The sequence below is a fragment of the Pongo pygmaeus genome, chromosome 13 (genome assembly GCF_028885625.2).
Source record: "Pongo pygmaeus isolate AG05252 chromosome 13, NHGRI_mPonPyg2-v2.0_pri, whole genome shotgun sequence".
NCBI classification, from domain to species: domain Eukaryota; kingdom Metazoa; phylum Chordata; class Mammalia; order Primates; family Hominidae; genus Pongo; species Pongo pygmaeus.
The window spans coordinates 55,763,113-55,780,047 of NC_072386.2; the positions used below are offsets into that span (position 1 = coordinate 55,763,113).

The 16,935-nt window shown below is 40.5% G+C and overlaps 1 protein-coding gene across 12 annotated transcripts in view; it reads right to left on the minus strand.

The window, feature by feature from the left end:
- Positions 1-7,721: 7,721 nt before the first annotated feature.
- SMARCA2 (SWI/SNF related, matrix associated, actin dependent regulator of chromatin, subfamily a, member 2) overlaps positions 7,722-16,935 on the minus strand; it is a 215,994-nt gene continuing 206,780 nt past the window's right edge. For all 12 annotated transcript variants that reach the window (XM_054502676.2, XM_054502680.2, XM_054502673.2 and 9 more), the window contains 3 exons: positions 15,044-15,176; positions 9,908-10,050; positions 7,722-8,585 (listed from right to left, as the gene is read on the minus strand). In XM_054502676.2, coding sequence (XP_054358651.1) covers positions 8,550-8,585; positions 9,908-10,050; positions 15,044-15,176 — 312 coding nt within the window. In that variant the 3' untranslated portion in view covers positions 7,722-8,549. The remainder of the gene's footprint in view (positions 8,586-9,907; positions 10,051-15,043; positions 15,177-16,935) is intronic.

A 16,935-nucleotide genomic window follows, 5' to 3' on the forward strand; every position in this document is an offset into this window, starting at 1 on the left:
TAAAAATAAAAAAAATCAGCCAGGTGTGGTGGCACGCACCTGTAGTCCCAGCTACTCAGGAGGGCGAGACAGGAGAATCACTTGAACTCGGGAGGCGGAGGTTGCAGTGAGCCGAGATCGTGCCACTGCACTCCAGCTTGGGTGACAGAGCATGACTCGGTCTCAAAAATAAAAAATAAAAATAAAAAAAAAAAAATAAAGTCCAGGCTGAGGTTGTCTCAAATGAAGCCTCTGAGGAACATATTGGGAACTGAAGTAAAGGTCACTCGTGCTACACCATAGCAAAAAGACTAGTGGCTTGGGCCCCTGATCTGGGGATCTGTGGAACTTTGAACTTGAGAGAGATGATTTAGGGTATCTGGCAGAAGACATTTCTAAGCAGCAAGGCATTCAAGAAGTGCCTTGGCTGCTTCTGACAGCATATGTGCATACGTGTGTACAAAGAGATGATCTGAAACTGGAACTTATATTTAAAAGGGAAGCAGAGCATAAAAGTTTAGAAAAGTTGCAGTGGGACCATGTAGTAGAAAAGAAAAACCCATTTTCTGGGGAGGAATTCAAACCAGCTGCAGAAATTTGCATAAGTAAACAGGAGCTGAATGTTAATAGCCAAGACAATGGAGAAAATGTCTTGAAGGCATTTCAGAGACCTTTGTGGCAGCCAAGAGGCCTAGGAGGGAAGAACAATTTCACGGGCCAGGCCCAGGGCCATGATACCCTGCCCCACATCAGGACACTGCTGCCTACATCCCAGGGGCTCCAGCTCCAGCCATGGCGAAAAGGGCACCAGATATGTCTCAGGCTGGTGCTCCAAAGGGTGCAAGCCATAAGCCTTGGTGGCTTTCACGTGGTATTAAGCCTGCAGGTACACAGAGGGCAAGAGTTGAGGCTTGGGAGCCTCTGCCTAGATTTCAGAGGATATATGAAAATGTCTGGATGTTCAGGCAGAAGTTTGCTGCAGGAGCAGAGCCCTTATGGACAACCTCTACTAGGGCAGGGCAGAGGGGAAATGTGGGGTTGGAACCCCCACTTAGAGTCCCCACTGGGGCACTGCCTAGTGGAGCTGTGAGAAGAGGGCAACTGTTCTACAGACCCCAGAATGGTAGACCCACTGACAGCTTGAACGTGAATCTGGAAAAGCCACAGGTACTCAATGGCAGCTCTTGAGAGCAGCCATGGGAGCTGAGCCCTGCAGAGCCACAGGGGAGGGGCTGCCCAAGGCCTTAAGAGCCCATCCCTTGCATTGGTGTGGCCTGGATATAAGACATGAAGTCAAAGGAAATTATTTTGGAGCTTTACGATTTAATGACTATCCTGCTGGGTTTTGGACTTGCATGGGTCCTGTAACCCCTTTGTTTTGGCCAATTTCTCCTATTTGGAATGGGAGTATTAAGTAAGTAACTTGTTTTTTATTTTGCTTGTCTTAGAGAGACTTTGGACTGTGGACTTTTGAGTTAATGCTGAAATGAGTTAAGACTTTGGGGGACTGTTGAGAAATGACGATTATATTTTGCAATGTGAGGAGGACATGAGATTTGGGAGGGCTTGGGGGTGGAATTATATGGTTTGGATTTGTTTCCCTGCCCAAATCTCATGTCAAATTTTAATTCCCAGTTTTCGAGGAGAACCCTGGTGGGGGGTGATTGAATCATGGGGGCAGATTTCCCCCTTGCTATTCTCATGATAGTGAGTTCTCACAAGATCTGGTTGCTTAAAAGAGTATGGGAAGGTAGCACCTTCCCCTTTGCTCTCTTCCTCCTGTTTCTGCCGTGTAAGATGTGCCTGTTTCCCCTTCCCTGTCCACAATGATTATACATTTCCTGAGGCCTCCTCAGTCATGCTTCCTGTACAGCCTGTGAAACTGTGAGTCAATTTCAACCCCTTTTCTTTATAAATTACCCCGTTCCAGGTAGTTCTTCATAGCACTGCAGGAATGGACTAACACACTGCCTGGCTGTCTCTTTTGCTTTGGGGGCAGTGGTTTGCCCTATGAACTCAGTTCTTTGATAAATCTCACAAGAGCTGTTAATTTTCAGTTTGTTCAGCTTTTTTCTGGTTGTACTTGTTGTATGTGAGAGATAACTTCCAAGTTCCATACAAGCTGTACCAAAAACTGGAAGTCCCCGGTGATTCTCTCTGAGTGGTAATATTATGAATATTTTTTTCCTTTGTACTTTTCTTACTTTCAATCTTTCCTCTCTGAGTGGTAATATGAATGATTCTGAGTGGTAATATTAAGAGTAAATTTTTTTCTGTGTACTTTCCTTACTTTCCATTTTTTCTACAATCCATTTTATAATTAAAAAGTTAAAATGTTCTTTATAATAGAGAAAAACAATGAGTTCAATCTCTGTTGACTTGGAGGAAAATACTCAATGTACTGTTAAGCGAGAAAGGCAAGTTGCAGAGAATAGTATAGCGCTAAAAAAAAAAAAGAATAAAACCTTGAAACATCCTTAAAGTAGAGCTGAGAGCTAAAGCCATCTACCCTCATAAAGCTTACTGGCTACATTAAAATGGCTTTCCTATTCCATTGTCTTTATTATCATTTTACTATTCCAGGAGACTCTTACTCAGGCAAGTTGTTGTCAAAATTCTCACCTTGCTATGTCCACAATTTTTAAACTGTATCATGACCTGCCCTAGCCAAATCCCTGTATTGACACACTTTAAATTTCAATAAAATCTGATCTTGACCTCCTTCAAAGAAACTACCAAACTCCATCAAGGTGGTGGCCTCCCTTACCACAGCAAACAATAAATTCAACTTAATCTTATCATCAGGTTATATGTTGTTGGTTTTTTTTTTGTTGAGATGGAGTCTCGCTGTGTCCCCAAGGATGGAGTACAGTGGTATGATCTTGGCTCACTGCAACCTCTGCATCCTGGGTTCGAGCAATTCTTGTGCCTCAGCCTCTCAAGTAGCTCGGATTACAGGCGTGCACCATCATGCCTGGCTAATTTTTGTATTTTTAGTAGAGATGGGGGTTTCACCATGTTGGCCGGGCTGGTCTTTAACTCTTGACCTCAAGTGATCCGCCTGCCTTGGCCTCCCAAAATGCTGGGATTACAGGCATGAGCCACGGCACCAGTCTCAGGTTGTATTGAGATAATTGGGGAAGTGGCATTTGATAGCCTCTATGCTTGTATGTGTTAATGTGTGCAAGAAGAAAGGTGCAGAAGTAACCACATCAGACTATTAAAGCTGATTGCCTGGTGGGGGGTGAATGCTAAATTAATTTTCTTTGTATTATTTCACTGGTTGTGGTGGATACATGTCCATTTTATAATCCTAGAAGAGGAATTTAATTAAAATTTTTACAGGAGAATTAAGAAATACATGTATTTGCTTGAGGGACTATGAGTCTGTTCACTTTGAGGTTTATAATCCCACAGTGAGCCTTGCTTCATAACTGCGTTTGGGTTCACAGACAAAGCGGCCTCGTTCTTGTGTATAACAAAATCAGCGTTTAGAAACAGAAAACTTGCTTCCCCGTAGTTGCCAGACTTAGTTGCCTTGTATTATTCAACTTAGCCATTACGGAAAGTGACGCAGAACACAAACACCTTCTTGCACAAAGCAGCTCAGGCATTTGGAACACGTCACTGTCCTTCTATGAAGCTCAATGTCCTAAACAACACCAGGGATGGATACAGTTCACCTGGACCAAGGTTTAGCAATTCTAGCCCTGTCAGTCATTATTCCTCACCCCATGCTCTATCATTTTTCATTACTCCTCCCCAAGCAAAACAGATTCCCACACTATATGACAGTATATACAAATAAAAACAGAAATTGTACTTTATCTAGTTTGATGTAGGCTTTTATTCAGTAAATTTTAAGAAAAGGATTAGATTTGCCCATTTCTTCAAGAGTAAGATTGACTCCTAAAATTCTTGTGGGAAAAACATTTATTCATAAAGGGAGAGTATGTCTCTACCTTTCTGCTAAGTAAACCAAAGATATTTCCTCCAAATATTACACCACATCACTCTCAATGAAGGTTAAGTCAAGCACAAATGAAGATTGCTGCCTTGTAATGTACGAGACAGAAAAGCTGTTTCAGAGAGAGAAAAAAAAATACTCAGCCTTTCCTGTTATTCCCATTGATGGTGACTTTCTTTTTAGAAGAATGACAATTGCGTGCTGGGTGTATATGCCTGTACCAGTGATCTAAAAATCAAGACCAGTATGGCCTCATATTCTTCCTCAGGAATGAAATAATAGAGATTATTAAAAGCCTAATAGACTAGTGGTTCTCAAACTTGAGTATATATCAGAATCATCTGGAGGGCATGTTCTATTAGGGGGGCCCACCCTCAGAGTTTCTGATTCAGTAGGTCTGGGATGAGGCATGAGAATGTGCATTTCCAGTGTTTCCAAGTCATGCTGATGCTGCTAGTTTGGGGACCACACTTTGAGAAACACTGATTTCAAAACTGTCAATGATTGAAGGGCCCTTAAAAGCCATCTCGTCTATTTCTTGACTTTGAGAATCTTTCTGGATGTTTTAATGACATTTAATTTACAAGCAATTTTTTCTAACACACTGCAAACCTTTGACAACACAACAGTATGTCTCAACTACATAGCTTGCAATTACGGGACGACTCACTTATTCTTCACGCTTTATAGAGGAAATCAAAACTCAAATAAGGTTGTGGGAAAATCCAGAATAACCTACACATTTGACTCCCAATTAAGGGCCATGATCCTAATTTCTCATCTGAATAATTATACTTAAAGATAAATAAGCAGCCTTAGAGGGAAAAAGGTCTTTTAAAACCTTTATATTCCTACTGCAGTGTATCTGGTTCCAGTATATTCTGGCTATATAATATCTCTAATAGGAAATTTAGAGGTTCATATTTAAAACACCCCATTTTAAGGGTCTGACCTATGAAAATAGTCTGAGAATCATGTTTCTGGTGGCATAACTCAGGCAGCTCCAGCTGTGATGTGTGCCAACTCGGGTCCATGTAGCAGACTGACACTAGAGTAAGAGGCCAGGCTGGGATAGGGGGCAGTCAGGCGTCTGTTCCTTCAGGTGGCACTGGTGGTGGCTCTAGACTCTCCACATGGGAAGTGCTTAGGAATGCCAGTCTGGTTGGATATGGAACTGGAGGACTTGAAGATATAATTGCACACTAAGCATACTCTGTCCAGCCCCTATGGAGATGATGGGGTGTAAAAACCTCTTTCTCAGAAAACACTTGGTCTTATCAATGTGTGGGGCAAACATGAACTTGGTCACTACGTATACCTATGGCATTATATCTGATGGGTGGATGATGGCAGTAGTGATATCTAAGTCAGTAGCCTTTAGGAACCATCAGTAGCTGGGACCTAAGGACCCCATTCTGGCCCTTGCAGAAGACTGTGAAGGAAGAGCCAGAGTAGCAGGGCCCAGCCAAGAAAACTGGGTCTCAGTGGAAAGGCTCATGGGAACTAGAAACTTGAGCCAGGACTTCTCTGTAAGCCCAATTGTGTCAGCAAGTGCCAGGTAAATGGGTGCCTGAAGCTCATCAACAAGATCAGTTCCAGGCCTCACTCACTGAGGGGAGGTGGGGAAGCTCCAAGGAATATGGGGTCTGGAATCAAACAAATGTAACTTCCAAATCCAACTTTTGGTGCACAGCCCTTTACTCTTCAATCTCTTCTTTGCATTATCTTTATTTGTAAAATGGGAACAAGAACTATGCCTTCCTCACATGTTCTTGTAATTGAATAAAATAAAGCAATCAGTACACAGCCTGATACTCTTAGATTCCTTCCTCTGTTCCTAAAACACCTTTGACCTTGGAAAGAACTACGCTGATGGGCTCAGCAACTAGAGCTGAACAAGATGGCTGCCACAACGTGGTAAACAGGTCCGCATATGCACATGCTCGGGATGGCCCACCCCATCCTTAGCAGAAGCTTGTGATGGCCTGCCTTCTTGTTAGTGCATGCTCACTCTGCTGCCACCTCAATCATCACCTGGACTGTTTACCACCAGTCCCACCCGAAGGAGAAGAGACTCCTGTTCTCAATGATCATCCCTGACTCTCATTTCCATTATAGCCAAAGAGAATAACACATTCTCCTTGAAGGATTAGAGAACATTCTTCACACGGTAGAAATCCTGAACCATGAGGACAGTGGTTTTGAGGGCGTTAGAAATAGCAATGCTTCTGAAGCCAAGGAGAGATTGCAAAGAGCACAAAAAATATAGAAAATATAGAAATAGAAGCAGGCAAAGATGATTGTTTTCTTTGAACTGATACCAAATCATCTCAGTAAGAGAAACTAATATGGGTATACTGTTTCATGGAGGTCTCCAATCCTATTGCAGTTAGCAAATCCGAGAAACCAACCGAGAAGGGAAACTTCTCCTGAACGCTCAGACTACTGGAAATTAACACACAAGTTGACATTTAGAGAGACAAAGAAGTTTCTCAGAAGGACTGTACTCTGTGTGGATCAAATTTCCTTCAAGATTCACAGCAGTATACGGCATTGGCAAATCCTCATATGTAAAAGCAAGGATCCTGGAGTTCTCCTTAGATCATTCTAAAAAATGAAGTTTTCACCAACCCAGCAGTGTTGAAGGAAAACTCTCCCATTTTGATCCTATCATCACATCACCAGTTTCTTAAGAAAGAATCGGCCGGGCACGGTGGCTTACGCCTGTAATCCCAGCACTTTGGGAGGCGGAGATGGGCAGATCACCAGGTCAGGAGATCGAGACCATCCTGGCTAACGCAGTGAAACCTTGTATCTACTAAAAATACAATAAATTAGCCGGGCATGGTGGCGGGCACCTGTAGTCCCAGCTACTTGGGAGGTTGAGGCAGGAGAGTGGCGTGAAACGGGTGGGGGGGCGGGCAGAGCTTGCATTGAGTTGAGGTCGTGCCACTGCACTCCAGCCTGGGCAATAGTGTGAGACTCCATCTCAAAAAAAAAAAAAAAAAAAAAGTGCCCATCTTTGTGCTATTTTTTTGAGAACTTTAAAAAAGATATTGAGACAAATGTTACAATCAAACACAAAGTGTGAGCCTTGAAAAGATCCTGGCTAAAACCAAACAAATACAAGATAATGTTAGGACAATTGGGAAAATGTGACTATGGCTTGTTTCTTAGATATCAGGGAACTATTGTTAATTCCTTTTGGTATGATATAGGACTGTGGTTGGCTACGAGATACCATTATTCTTAGGTTTGTGCTGAAATTCTAGGTGCGAAGTATTGTAATGACTGCAACTTATTTTCCAATGGTTTGGTAAAATAAAACAGGGTAGGGATGAAATATTAATCATTGTTGAATCTCAGGTGAAGGGTATATAGGTGTTCACTGAACCAGTCTTTTGATGGAATATTTTTGAAATCTTTCAAAATCAAAAGACATAAACAGCAATACAGATTTTCCAACTAAGAAACAGAATTTAAGGCTGAGCAGGGACTTCATATGGCTTGGCCCATGGCAGCATCTCTTCTGCTGTTTAATAGTCATAGGTGCAACAGGCTTCCCTGGTGACATAGCTGGACCACTTTAAGGAGACTGGCTCTCTCAACCTCTCTCTTTTTTTCCCTATCAAGTGTTCGGTAGCAAGAGCCTGCCCAGCCCTCTGCAGAAAACTGCCACTTCAGGCACAAGGGTTTCAATCCTCTAGAATTCAAAGAAAGAGGCTGTATTTGTCAAGCTAAATTATGTCTTTATTAGGAAAGCACCAACACCACATTCTTCGAAATTACTGGAATTTTATTTGCCTCAGGCTTATGACTTGCAACCAAAGACATTGTGCAAAGAAAGCAAAGATTAAGTACACTTTAGGGAGAAGGAGACGATACACATTGGTAACATAGGAGATCAGGGTGACAAAAGAAGCCATCCAATACACTATATAGATTGCAATATTCAATAGCGCTTTCAACAAAACTTTTTTTTAAATCAAGAGCAAAAAAATTAAGCAATGTTTACAGTAGACATAAATCTTATACAATTCAAAAAGCTTTTGTTCAGATCATAGAGCATAAAATGGAAAAATGTATATGCAGGTGAAATCTAACTACTGTACATTTATCACCTATTAAAGTTGCTTATATGTACCACAGTGTAAAAAAACAATACCGAACAAATAAAAACCTCGAAAATTGCCTGATGAAAAATAAAATAACCAGTGGCTTTTAATGGCTTCTCCTGGTTATCAGTGCTACAAAAGACAAAAATCTTCTCATCTGAACAGGTGATAAAACCAGGCACAATCAAACCGTTACCAAATTAGACCCACCCATAGAAATATACTATCCACCCACATATTTTCCATCAAAAGCTTTTTGTTTCAATCTGAATCTTTGAGGCCCATTTGGTCACAATATGTTACAAATATTTGTGTATGTGTGTGTTTTTTACACCATGATATCATATGTTTGTCTGGCACTATCCTAGTTTATAGACGATGATGATATAGAAACAACCCAGTGCCTATATGACAAATGAACTCACTGGGTAGAAATGAGACAGGGAAGGAAGGAATTCAGGTCTACCAAGGAAAAAGGTCCGTATTGATCACTCATCATCCGTCCCACTTCCTTCTGACTGTTCCTAAAAGTAAAAATAATAAGATAAAATGAAGTAACATCACATGCAAGAAAAAGAAGATACAACAACAAACCATCAAGAGGCCAGTAAGAAAAAATGACATTTTGGAAACAACCCGCCAAATCTCTTTCCGTGGGAGGACAGAAACACATTAAAGAGGCATCGACAGTCTCTAAGCTGAGAAGCTTTTCTTACTGAAAACCCCAAAGCAAAGCCCACCCTCTAAGCTAGTGTTTGTGCCCTTTCACTTTGGCTTGAAAGGTTTATGGCTAATACTTTCTCTTTTTCAGCCCTAGGTTTTAGAAAATTCATGGGAGAAAAAAAAAAATACCCTGCATTTGACATCTCCTAAAGAAAATACAGTATTTTAAATGTATTTGAAAATGCTTGCATCAAGGGTTAAGGCTGGGGTGAGATCATAATTCTGAAATTTTACCAAAATGATAATGTGTTGAAGGAAAATCAAACTAGGAAAAGGGAAATTTATCTTTCCAGAAAGAAAATAATGTGGGTGCCAGGAAACCATCCTCTGGAAAGTGAATGGATGAAATGAAGGGTATTTCAAAAGGCAAGGTATTAGGAGTTTCTGCCCACTCTTCTGCCTTGCTGCCCAGTCAGGCATAGCACACTAGACTGAGTTATGATACTTGGGTCCGAATTCCACCTCTGCTACGTGATCTGTAGCAAAACACACATAACCTAACCATTTCCATAACATGTTTTTTGAGAGTGACATCTATCTCATGATGCCGACATCAGTATTTAATATGCTACCACACAGGGAGGTACCTATTACAAGGCCTGGCTCAATAGATGCTCATTGAATTTTTCAAATATTAAAAATAACACCCCTAGAGTTTTTTAAAAAAAACTTAAAAAGTCTTTTGAGTTTTTACATGGTCCCTTAAGTAGCAACTCGAGCCAATAACTCTGACGTCATAACAGTTTTTCTCATTCTTCCATCTAATCTACTGCTATGTACCAGGGACCATGCTGGGTGTGATGCATATAAAATATTAACTGGCTATGGGGAAAACCATATTTATAAGAAAGCGTGTGGGAAGATTAAAAAGGGGGAAAGGGGAGCTTGATTTGGTAGTTTTTCATTTTTGAAGACTATTAAAAAAGCAATAAACAGAGCCCCCAATTCTTTGTTCTAAATCATACAGCTCCGTTCACGTCCCTCAATAATGAAATCTCACTAAATCCTGACATTTCCACTCCTGGGTAATAAAGTGAAAAGGCTGAAGGGGCATGGAAATGCAAGAGGCCAGCAAGCAGAGGAGAGGGCGTCTCCGCCTTCAGTCCCAGTCTGCTACACTTACACGTTCATCCTGCTCCTCATCGCTGTCAAAATCGCTCACTACAGGTTTGGCTTTTCCTCGATTTGGCCTTTTCTTGCCTTTTCCTTTGTCCCGGCCTTTCTCATCTTTTTTATTGAGCTTAATTTTCACCTTGACTGATTTTGCTAAAACCAAAGCAAATGAAATAGACACCAATGAGTAATCACAAGGAGATCTTTGTATAGGTGAATAAGACTATCACCAACCTACAGACAACACAAACATCCCAGAGTGCCCAGAACATTCCCGGTTTATGCCTGTTCTGTGTGGTTCTGTCTAGTTAGCGACCCCTTTCACTTGCCAACCTGTCTCCATTTGGAAGATAAATGATATAGTCACGCTAAACAGGCAACAAGAGGGACCAAGGTCTCAAGGAGGACAGCGGGGCTGAATCCTTTACCTGTCTCCCAATGGCTGACCAAGGATAATGAGGGGAAGTGTTTCCTACTTGTGGAGGTGTTGGGCAATCATTTAATGAACTTTTACATTAAAAATATAAATAAATGTAAAGAGTTTAAAGGCCAATAATTTTACTATGTAGATAACTTCATTGACTTAAAAAGAAAATTCAAATAGTTCAATAATATTTTTAACATAAAGGTACAAAACGGAAAGTAAAAAGAAAACACTTTTGAATGCTTCCTTTCCCCCATTCCTAGTCTCTCTCCCTATAATTCTCTTTCTGGTAATTATTTCCAGGAAAAAAAATGTTTATGTCCATACCTGCAAGTACATCCATTTCTCTGTGTGTGTGTATATGTGTGTGTGTAATTCTACATATTCTATTAAAGTCTCTCTATAGAATATAAAGGATTCAAGTAAGTATATATACACACATACATACTTGAATTCTTTATATAGTTATCCCAAAGGGATCTTTATACCTGTCCATATTCTACACTTGGCTGTTTACTCACATATGTGGGATATTTATAGGTAAAGCCTCATACATACCTGCCTAATTCTTTTAAATACCTGAAAATTTTCCATCGTATGGTATACTATAATTTATTTAATCAGTCTCATATGATGAGGGCTGAAGTTTCCTGCTTTTTTTGCTAGTATAAACAAAGCTGCTGTGAACCTATTTCAATGTATCTTGGCAGAATTTGAGGGAGGTATGGTGGACATGTCCATATGGTAAATTTCTAACAGTGCTCTGTCAGATTAGCCTTCAGAAAGTTCCACCTTCACAGGACTATTCTGGGGATACCAATGGAAACACTTGGAAGAGTTCAAGGTACAATATCACAAATATAGGTACATATCCCAAGGAACAAAGACAATCTGCTCCATGGTAGCTATTTGGGATAGGTATCCATAGAATACCATTTTTGGTATTTGATGATGAAGGCACTGAAAATGTGGGTCTCTCATTCAAGCCAGCTTTGCTAGACTACCATGTTTGGTGGGTCTCAAGGCATCTAGAAATAGATGTTGTCATACAGGGAATCCTAGCTCCAGAAGGAATCTTAGAGACGAGGGTGTTTCAGACTTCTTTTGTGAAGTACAGGGACCCACAAAATATTTCCAAAACTAAAATCTCCCACAGAAACATAAGCTAACAGAAGAGATGAGAGCTGTGCTGTTTTGAACTCAAGTGTGGTGGTAGCATTTGCCTTTCCTCCATCCCAAATCCTAGTACACAAAATAGTACTCCTAGCCAAGGCTTCTATCTATTATACCCACTGTCTGCTGCTTAACAAGCTATGAGGTGGGGCCCTTTGCTTTGGGTAGAGTAACTTAGGGCAAGAAGAAGAGACTGGAGATGAAAAGGCTTACCTACTAATGAAAACGGAAAGATGTAGGACGTCTAAAGAAATAGATGCCAGAAGCCAGTCATAATGGACATTTCTAAACAGTGTGGAAAGACAAAGTGAAATATGTCCATTTATACAGGTGTGGGCTCTCCCTGACACAGGAGTATGGGAAATGAATGGGCAGAAGACAGGCAATAGGGTTAAGAAAATGTATCCTTGAGAGCATAATCTAAATGTGCCTTCGAGTGGGGCGCACTCTAATGCTGTCAGGCATGCGTCAGTGGATATGATATGTCTCTCCAAAAAACCCACCTGACAGACTATGGACAAGCAGGCTAATAAACTGGACCATTAGGTGAGCCCTATAAACAGCTTCCTAAGGTTTTATGATACAACCATATGCACCTATGAAAAGTTCTAGCTACCAAGTGTGGTGGGCAGAATATCATCTCCTCACAAGATGTCCATATCCTAATCCCAGAACCTCTGAATATGTTATATTACGTGGCAAAAGGGATTATAGATTGTTAACTGCCTGACCTTGAGATGGGGAAATTATAGTGGATTATCCAGGTGGGCCCGATCTAATCATCTGCATCCTTAAAAGTGGAAGAGGAAGAGGCAAAAGAGAGATTCATGGAGACACAACATGAGAAGGACTGTACCTGTCACTGCTGGCTTTAAAGTTGCAGCAAGGGGTAGGGGTGGGGAGGCAATGAGCCAAAGAATACTGTTGGGAACAGCCTTCCACTGGCAGCCAGCAAGAAAGTGGGAACTTTGTTTCTACAAACACAAGAAATTGAACTCTGCTAAGAACCAGGATGAACAAGGAAATGGGATAGAAAGGAACGCAGGCTGCTGACACATTGATCTTAGTCCAGGGGGACTCATGATGAATCTGTGACCCACAAGAGGTAATAAGTTTGTGTTGTATTAAAGTCACTAAGTTTGTGGTAATTTGTTATAGCAGCAATAGAAAATTAATATACCAAGGCTTGAGAAATTAAACTAAATTGATAGATGGGGTTAAGAGGGCAGCTCTTGGAAAATAGATTAGAAATCTGGCTCTAAAATAATGAAATATATAGCTAAAATAGATGATGCAGATGTATTCAAATGCTACAACAAAGGAATAACTACATGAATTTGGGAAAGTTTAAATTCATAACAAATAAAAGGCAGAATCACTAACTAGAATATAGATAATAGAAAATGATGCTGGGAAAGAGTCACTTATGTATGTTGAGGGCAAGAATGGAAACTCCATTCTCTGTGGCAATGTGTATGCATCACATATATTTTACATCTTTTCAATAATCTATGGGTAAAATGCTCAGGACAGCATTATTGGGAAACAGCCTGATTAACAGAGTATAATTAACATGTTTTAGTACATTCACATTCATTAATGAATGTTAATATATATTATACATATTAATATATGTTGCTGTAGAAAAACCCTCATTGCCATGGAAAGTGTTCATAGTAAGTACAAAAATCATTATATTTTCCAAGTCATCTGTATTAATATGTAATTAGAAACCTAATAATTTTTTAAAAGCATGTCTATACTTTTAATATATTTTAAAAGGTAAAAAAACGTGTAATTCTATGTCTCTACATACATATAATATTTTGAGACGTTACCTTCTTTTTTTCTATACATAAATTTGTTTATGAAAACATAGCACACTGTTTTGTGGCACGATTTTTGTACTTATGAATATATTGATCAGGCTGGTCTCAAACTGGTGACTTCAAGTGATCCAGCCAGTGCTAGGATTACAGGCGTGAGCCACCGGGCTCGGCTTATACTGTAAAACACAGCAGACCATAACTACTAGGTTTTATTACTTTGAGAGGTATAGGGTGAAGACACACATAGGAAAGAAGAAATTTTATGTTTTAAAATATTTATTTTAATTTTTTTTTTAGACAGGGTTTTGTTCTGTTGCCCAGGCTGGAGGGCAGCGGTGTGATCATAGCTCACTGCAGCCTTAAACACCTAGACTAAGCAATCCTCCTGCCTCAGCTTCCTGAGTAGCTGGGACTATAGACACATGCCACCACACTTGGCTATTTCTTTTTACAAAAATTTTTGTAGAGATAGGGTCTTGCTATGTTATCCAGGCTGGTCTTGAACTCCTAGCCTCAAGCTATCCTTCTGCCTCAGCCTCCCAGAGTGTTCGGATTATAGTTGTGAGCCAACATGCCCCACTAAGAAGAAATTTTCAACTTCTGACAGCACCCTTAACCTTTGGAATATTTGGGTTATCAGTCAGGGCTGGAACTAGGGTAAAACAATGGAGGCACTCACCTTGGGTGTAAAATTTAAGGGGGCACCAAAACCCAGTCATCAACTAATATCCTAAAAGGTAATATTTTAAAAACCCAAATTAATGCCCCCCAAATCCATGATAAACAAAATATCAACATTTTAAATAAAGACAGTACCCTGTCATCACCCCTCTTCCCCTGACAAAAAAAAAAAAAAAAATCTATGCAAAATTCACAGTTCCAACTCAGTTTGACAATTATTTTCTAAAGCTGTGATTCTCAAAGTGTAGTCCTTGGCCCAACATCATCAGTTCCCCCTGGGAATTTGCCAGAAATATGGATTCTCAGGCCCCACAACAGGCTACTGGATCAAACACTGGCATATTCTTCAAGCCCTCCAGGTTTGAGAACCACTGTGGTAAAGAATAGAAGATAGGTGGCATTAACAGTAGTGTTGTAGAAAATGTGTAGTAGGCTAATATTCAAAGGCAACATTCAGAAAGTGTTTGCAGGTCAGGTGTGGCAGCTTGTGCCTGTAATCCCAGCACTTTGGGAGGCCGAGGTGGGTGGATCACGTGAGGCCAGGAGTTTGAGACCGGCCTTGACAACATGGTGACACCCCATCTCTACTAAAAATATAAAAATTAGCCGGGCATGGTGGCACATGCCTGTAATTCCAGCTACTCGGGAGGCTGAGGCAGGTGAATCACTTGAACCTGGGAGGCGGAGGTTGCAGTGAGCTAAGATCATGCCACTGCATTCCAGCCTGGGTGACAGAGTGAGACCCTGTCTCAAAAATAAATAAATAAAAGAAATAAAACAGTGTTTGCTATGAGCCCGGCCTATGCTAAACATTTTACATGCTTGGAGGTCATTTTTATGACCTCAGTTTTATAGATGAGAAAACTGAGCATGAGCAGGGATAAGTACATGGCCACCAGTTGCCCAGCAAGGACAAAGTGGACTAAGGGCTCCAATCCATATTTGCCCCACTCTAAAGTCTCTTCTGTGAACATCTGTGGAGACAGCTATGCAGGTGAGGAGCGGCAAAGATGTAGAGGACCCAAATGTCTGGGCTTACCCTCGGACTCTGACTCTTCTTCATCTTCCTCTTCCTCCTCTTCATTGCTTTCATCCTCACTCTCTTCCTCTTTGGCAATTTTCTGCCGGGCACTCTTAAACACTGACTGTAAGACGATGGAGTCTTCATAGATCTAAATGGTCAAAGGGGCATCTGTTAAAACTGCAAGCTGAGGGCCTAAGATTTACCATGGCAGTGAACTCTTCCTTATGCAACACACCAGCTTAATTTACATGAATTTTAGTAGAAATGTCACCGTTAGCTTTTATGCCCACATGAAAACCCAATAGCAAAACGCCAAGCCCAAATACAGACATACACATTCATACAGAAAGTCCAAATGCAGCTGAAATTATTTCAAAGTACATGGATGCTTGGAGGAGAATAGTAGATAAAATATCCTCATATTGGACAACAAAAATGGTATTTTTATGGACAACAAAAATGGTATTTTTAACAACCACATTTCTTACTTGAATTGTTCTACCAAATGCTGTAGTAAGACTGTGGGGTAAAACAATCTTCTTTAAAATGCAGTGCCCCTAGCAAGTGGGGGCTATTCCTTATTACTGAGTTTATCAGTAGCAGCCAATACTTATCCAATCAACACTTTATTTTTAATGGATACACATGTCTGAGCATGGCCCTGGGTAGGTGCTGAAAGATATAAGTTCAAAAATGGTCCTTTTCCTCAAAAAATTGAAAATAGAACTACTATATGATCCAGCAGCCCCACTTCTGGGTATATAAAGAATCACAAGAGGCATCTTGAAAAGACATTGGCACACCCATGTTCCTAGCAGCATTATTCACAATAGCCAAGAGGTGGAAGCAACCCAAGGGTCCATCGACGAATGAGTGGATAAGCAAGTGTGGTCTATACATTTAATGGAATATTATTCAGTCTTAAAAAGGAAGGAAATCCTGTAACATGGATTAAACTGGAGGATATTATGCTAAGTCCATAAGTGCATAAGCCAGTCACAAAAAGACAAGTACTCTGATTCTACTTATATGAAGTATGTAAAATAGACAAATTCATAGAAACAGAAAGTGCCATGGTGGTTGCCAGGGGCTGGGGGAAGGAGGAGATGAGAGTTATTAATAGGCACACAGTTTCAGAGTTGCAAGATAAAAAAGTTCTAAAGATCTGTTGCTCATCAATGAGAATATACTTAACACTACTGAACTGTATACTGAAAAATTATGATAAATTTTGTTATGTCTCTTTATCAAAATGTTTTAAAAACTTAAAGGAAAACAAAACAACCCCTGCTCTTTAGGAACATATTCCTTTTATTGTAAAGAAGACCTACTTGTTCAAAAAAGTGACTGGGCAAATTGTGGTATGCATCAAATGAACAATATAGGCAGTGAGTATGAGTATGACAGAACAAAGGACCCGTGAGAGAGAGAGAGAGGATAGGACCATCAGGGCAGAATTTGCCAGAGACATCAGAGTTGAGCTGGATCTTAAAGGTGAGAAGAATTCCTTCAGCAGTGAGAAATGAGGGGCTTTTTAGAAAAGGAAAACAAATGAGGAGGCAAGAATAAAAGAGATGCATCTGGGATTGTATTAATGTCAATTTTCTGCTTAAGATATTGTCCTGAGCCAGGTGTGGTACTCACGCCTGTAATCCTAGCACTTAAGGAGGCTGAGGTGGGTAGGTCACGAGGTCAGGAGTTCGAGACCAGCCTGGCCAACATGGTGAAACCCTGTCTCTACTAAAAAAATATATAAAAATTAGCCGGGCATGGTGGTGCATGCCTTAATCCCAGCTACTTGGGAGGCTGAGGCAGAAGGAGGCAGAGGTTGCAGCGAGCAGAGATGGCACCATTGCATTCCAGCCTGGGCAACAGAGTGAGACTCCATCTCCAAAAAAAAAAAAAAA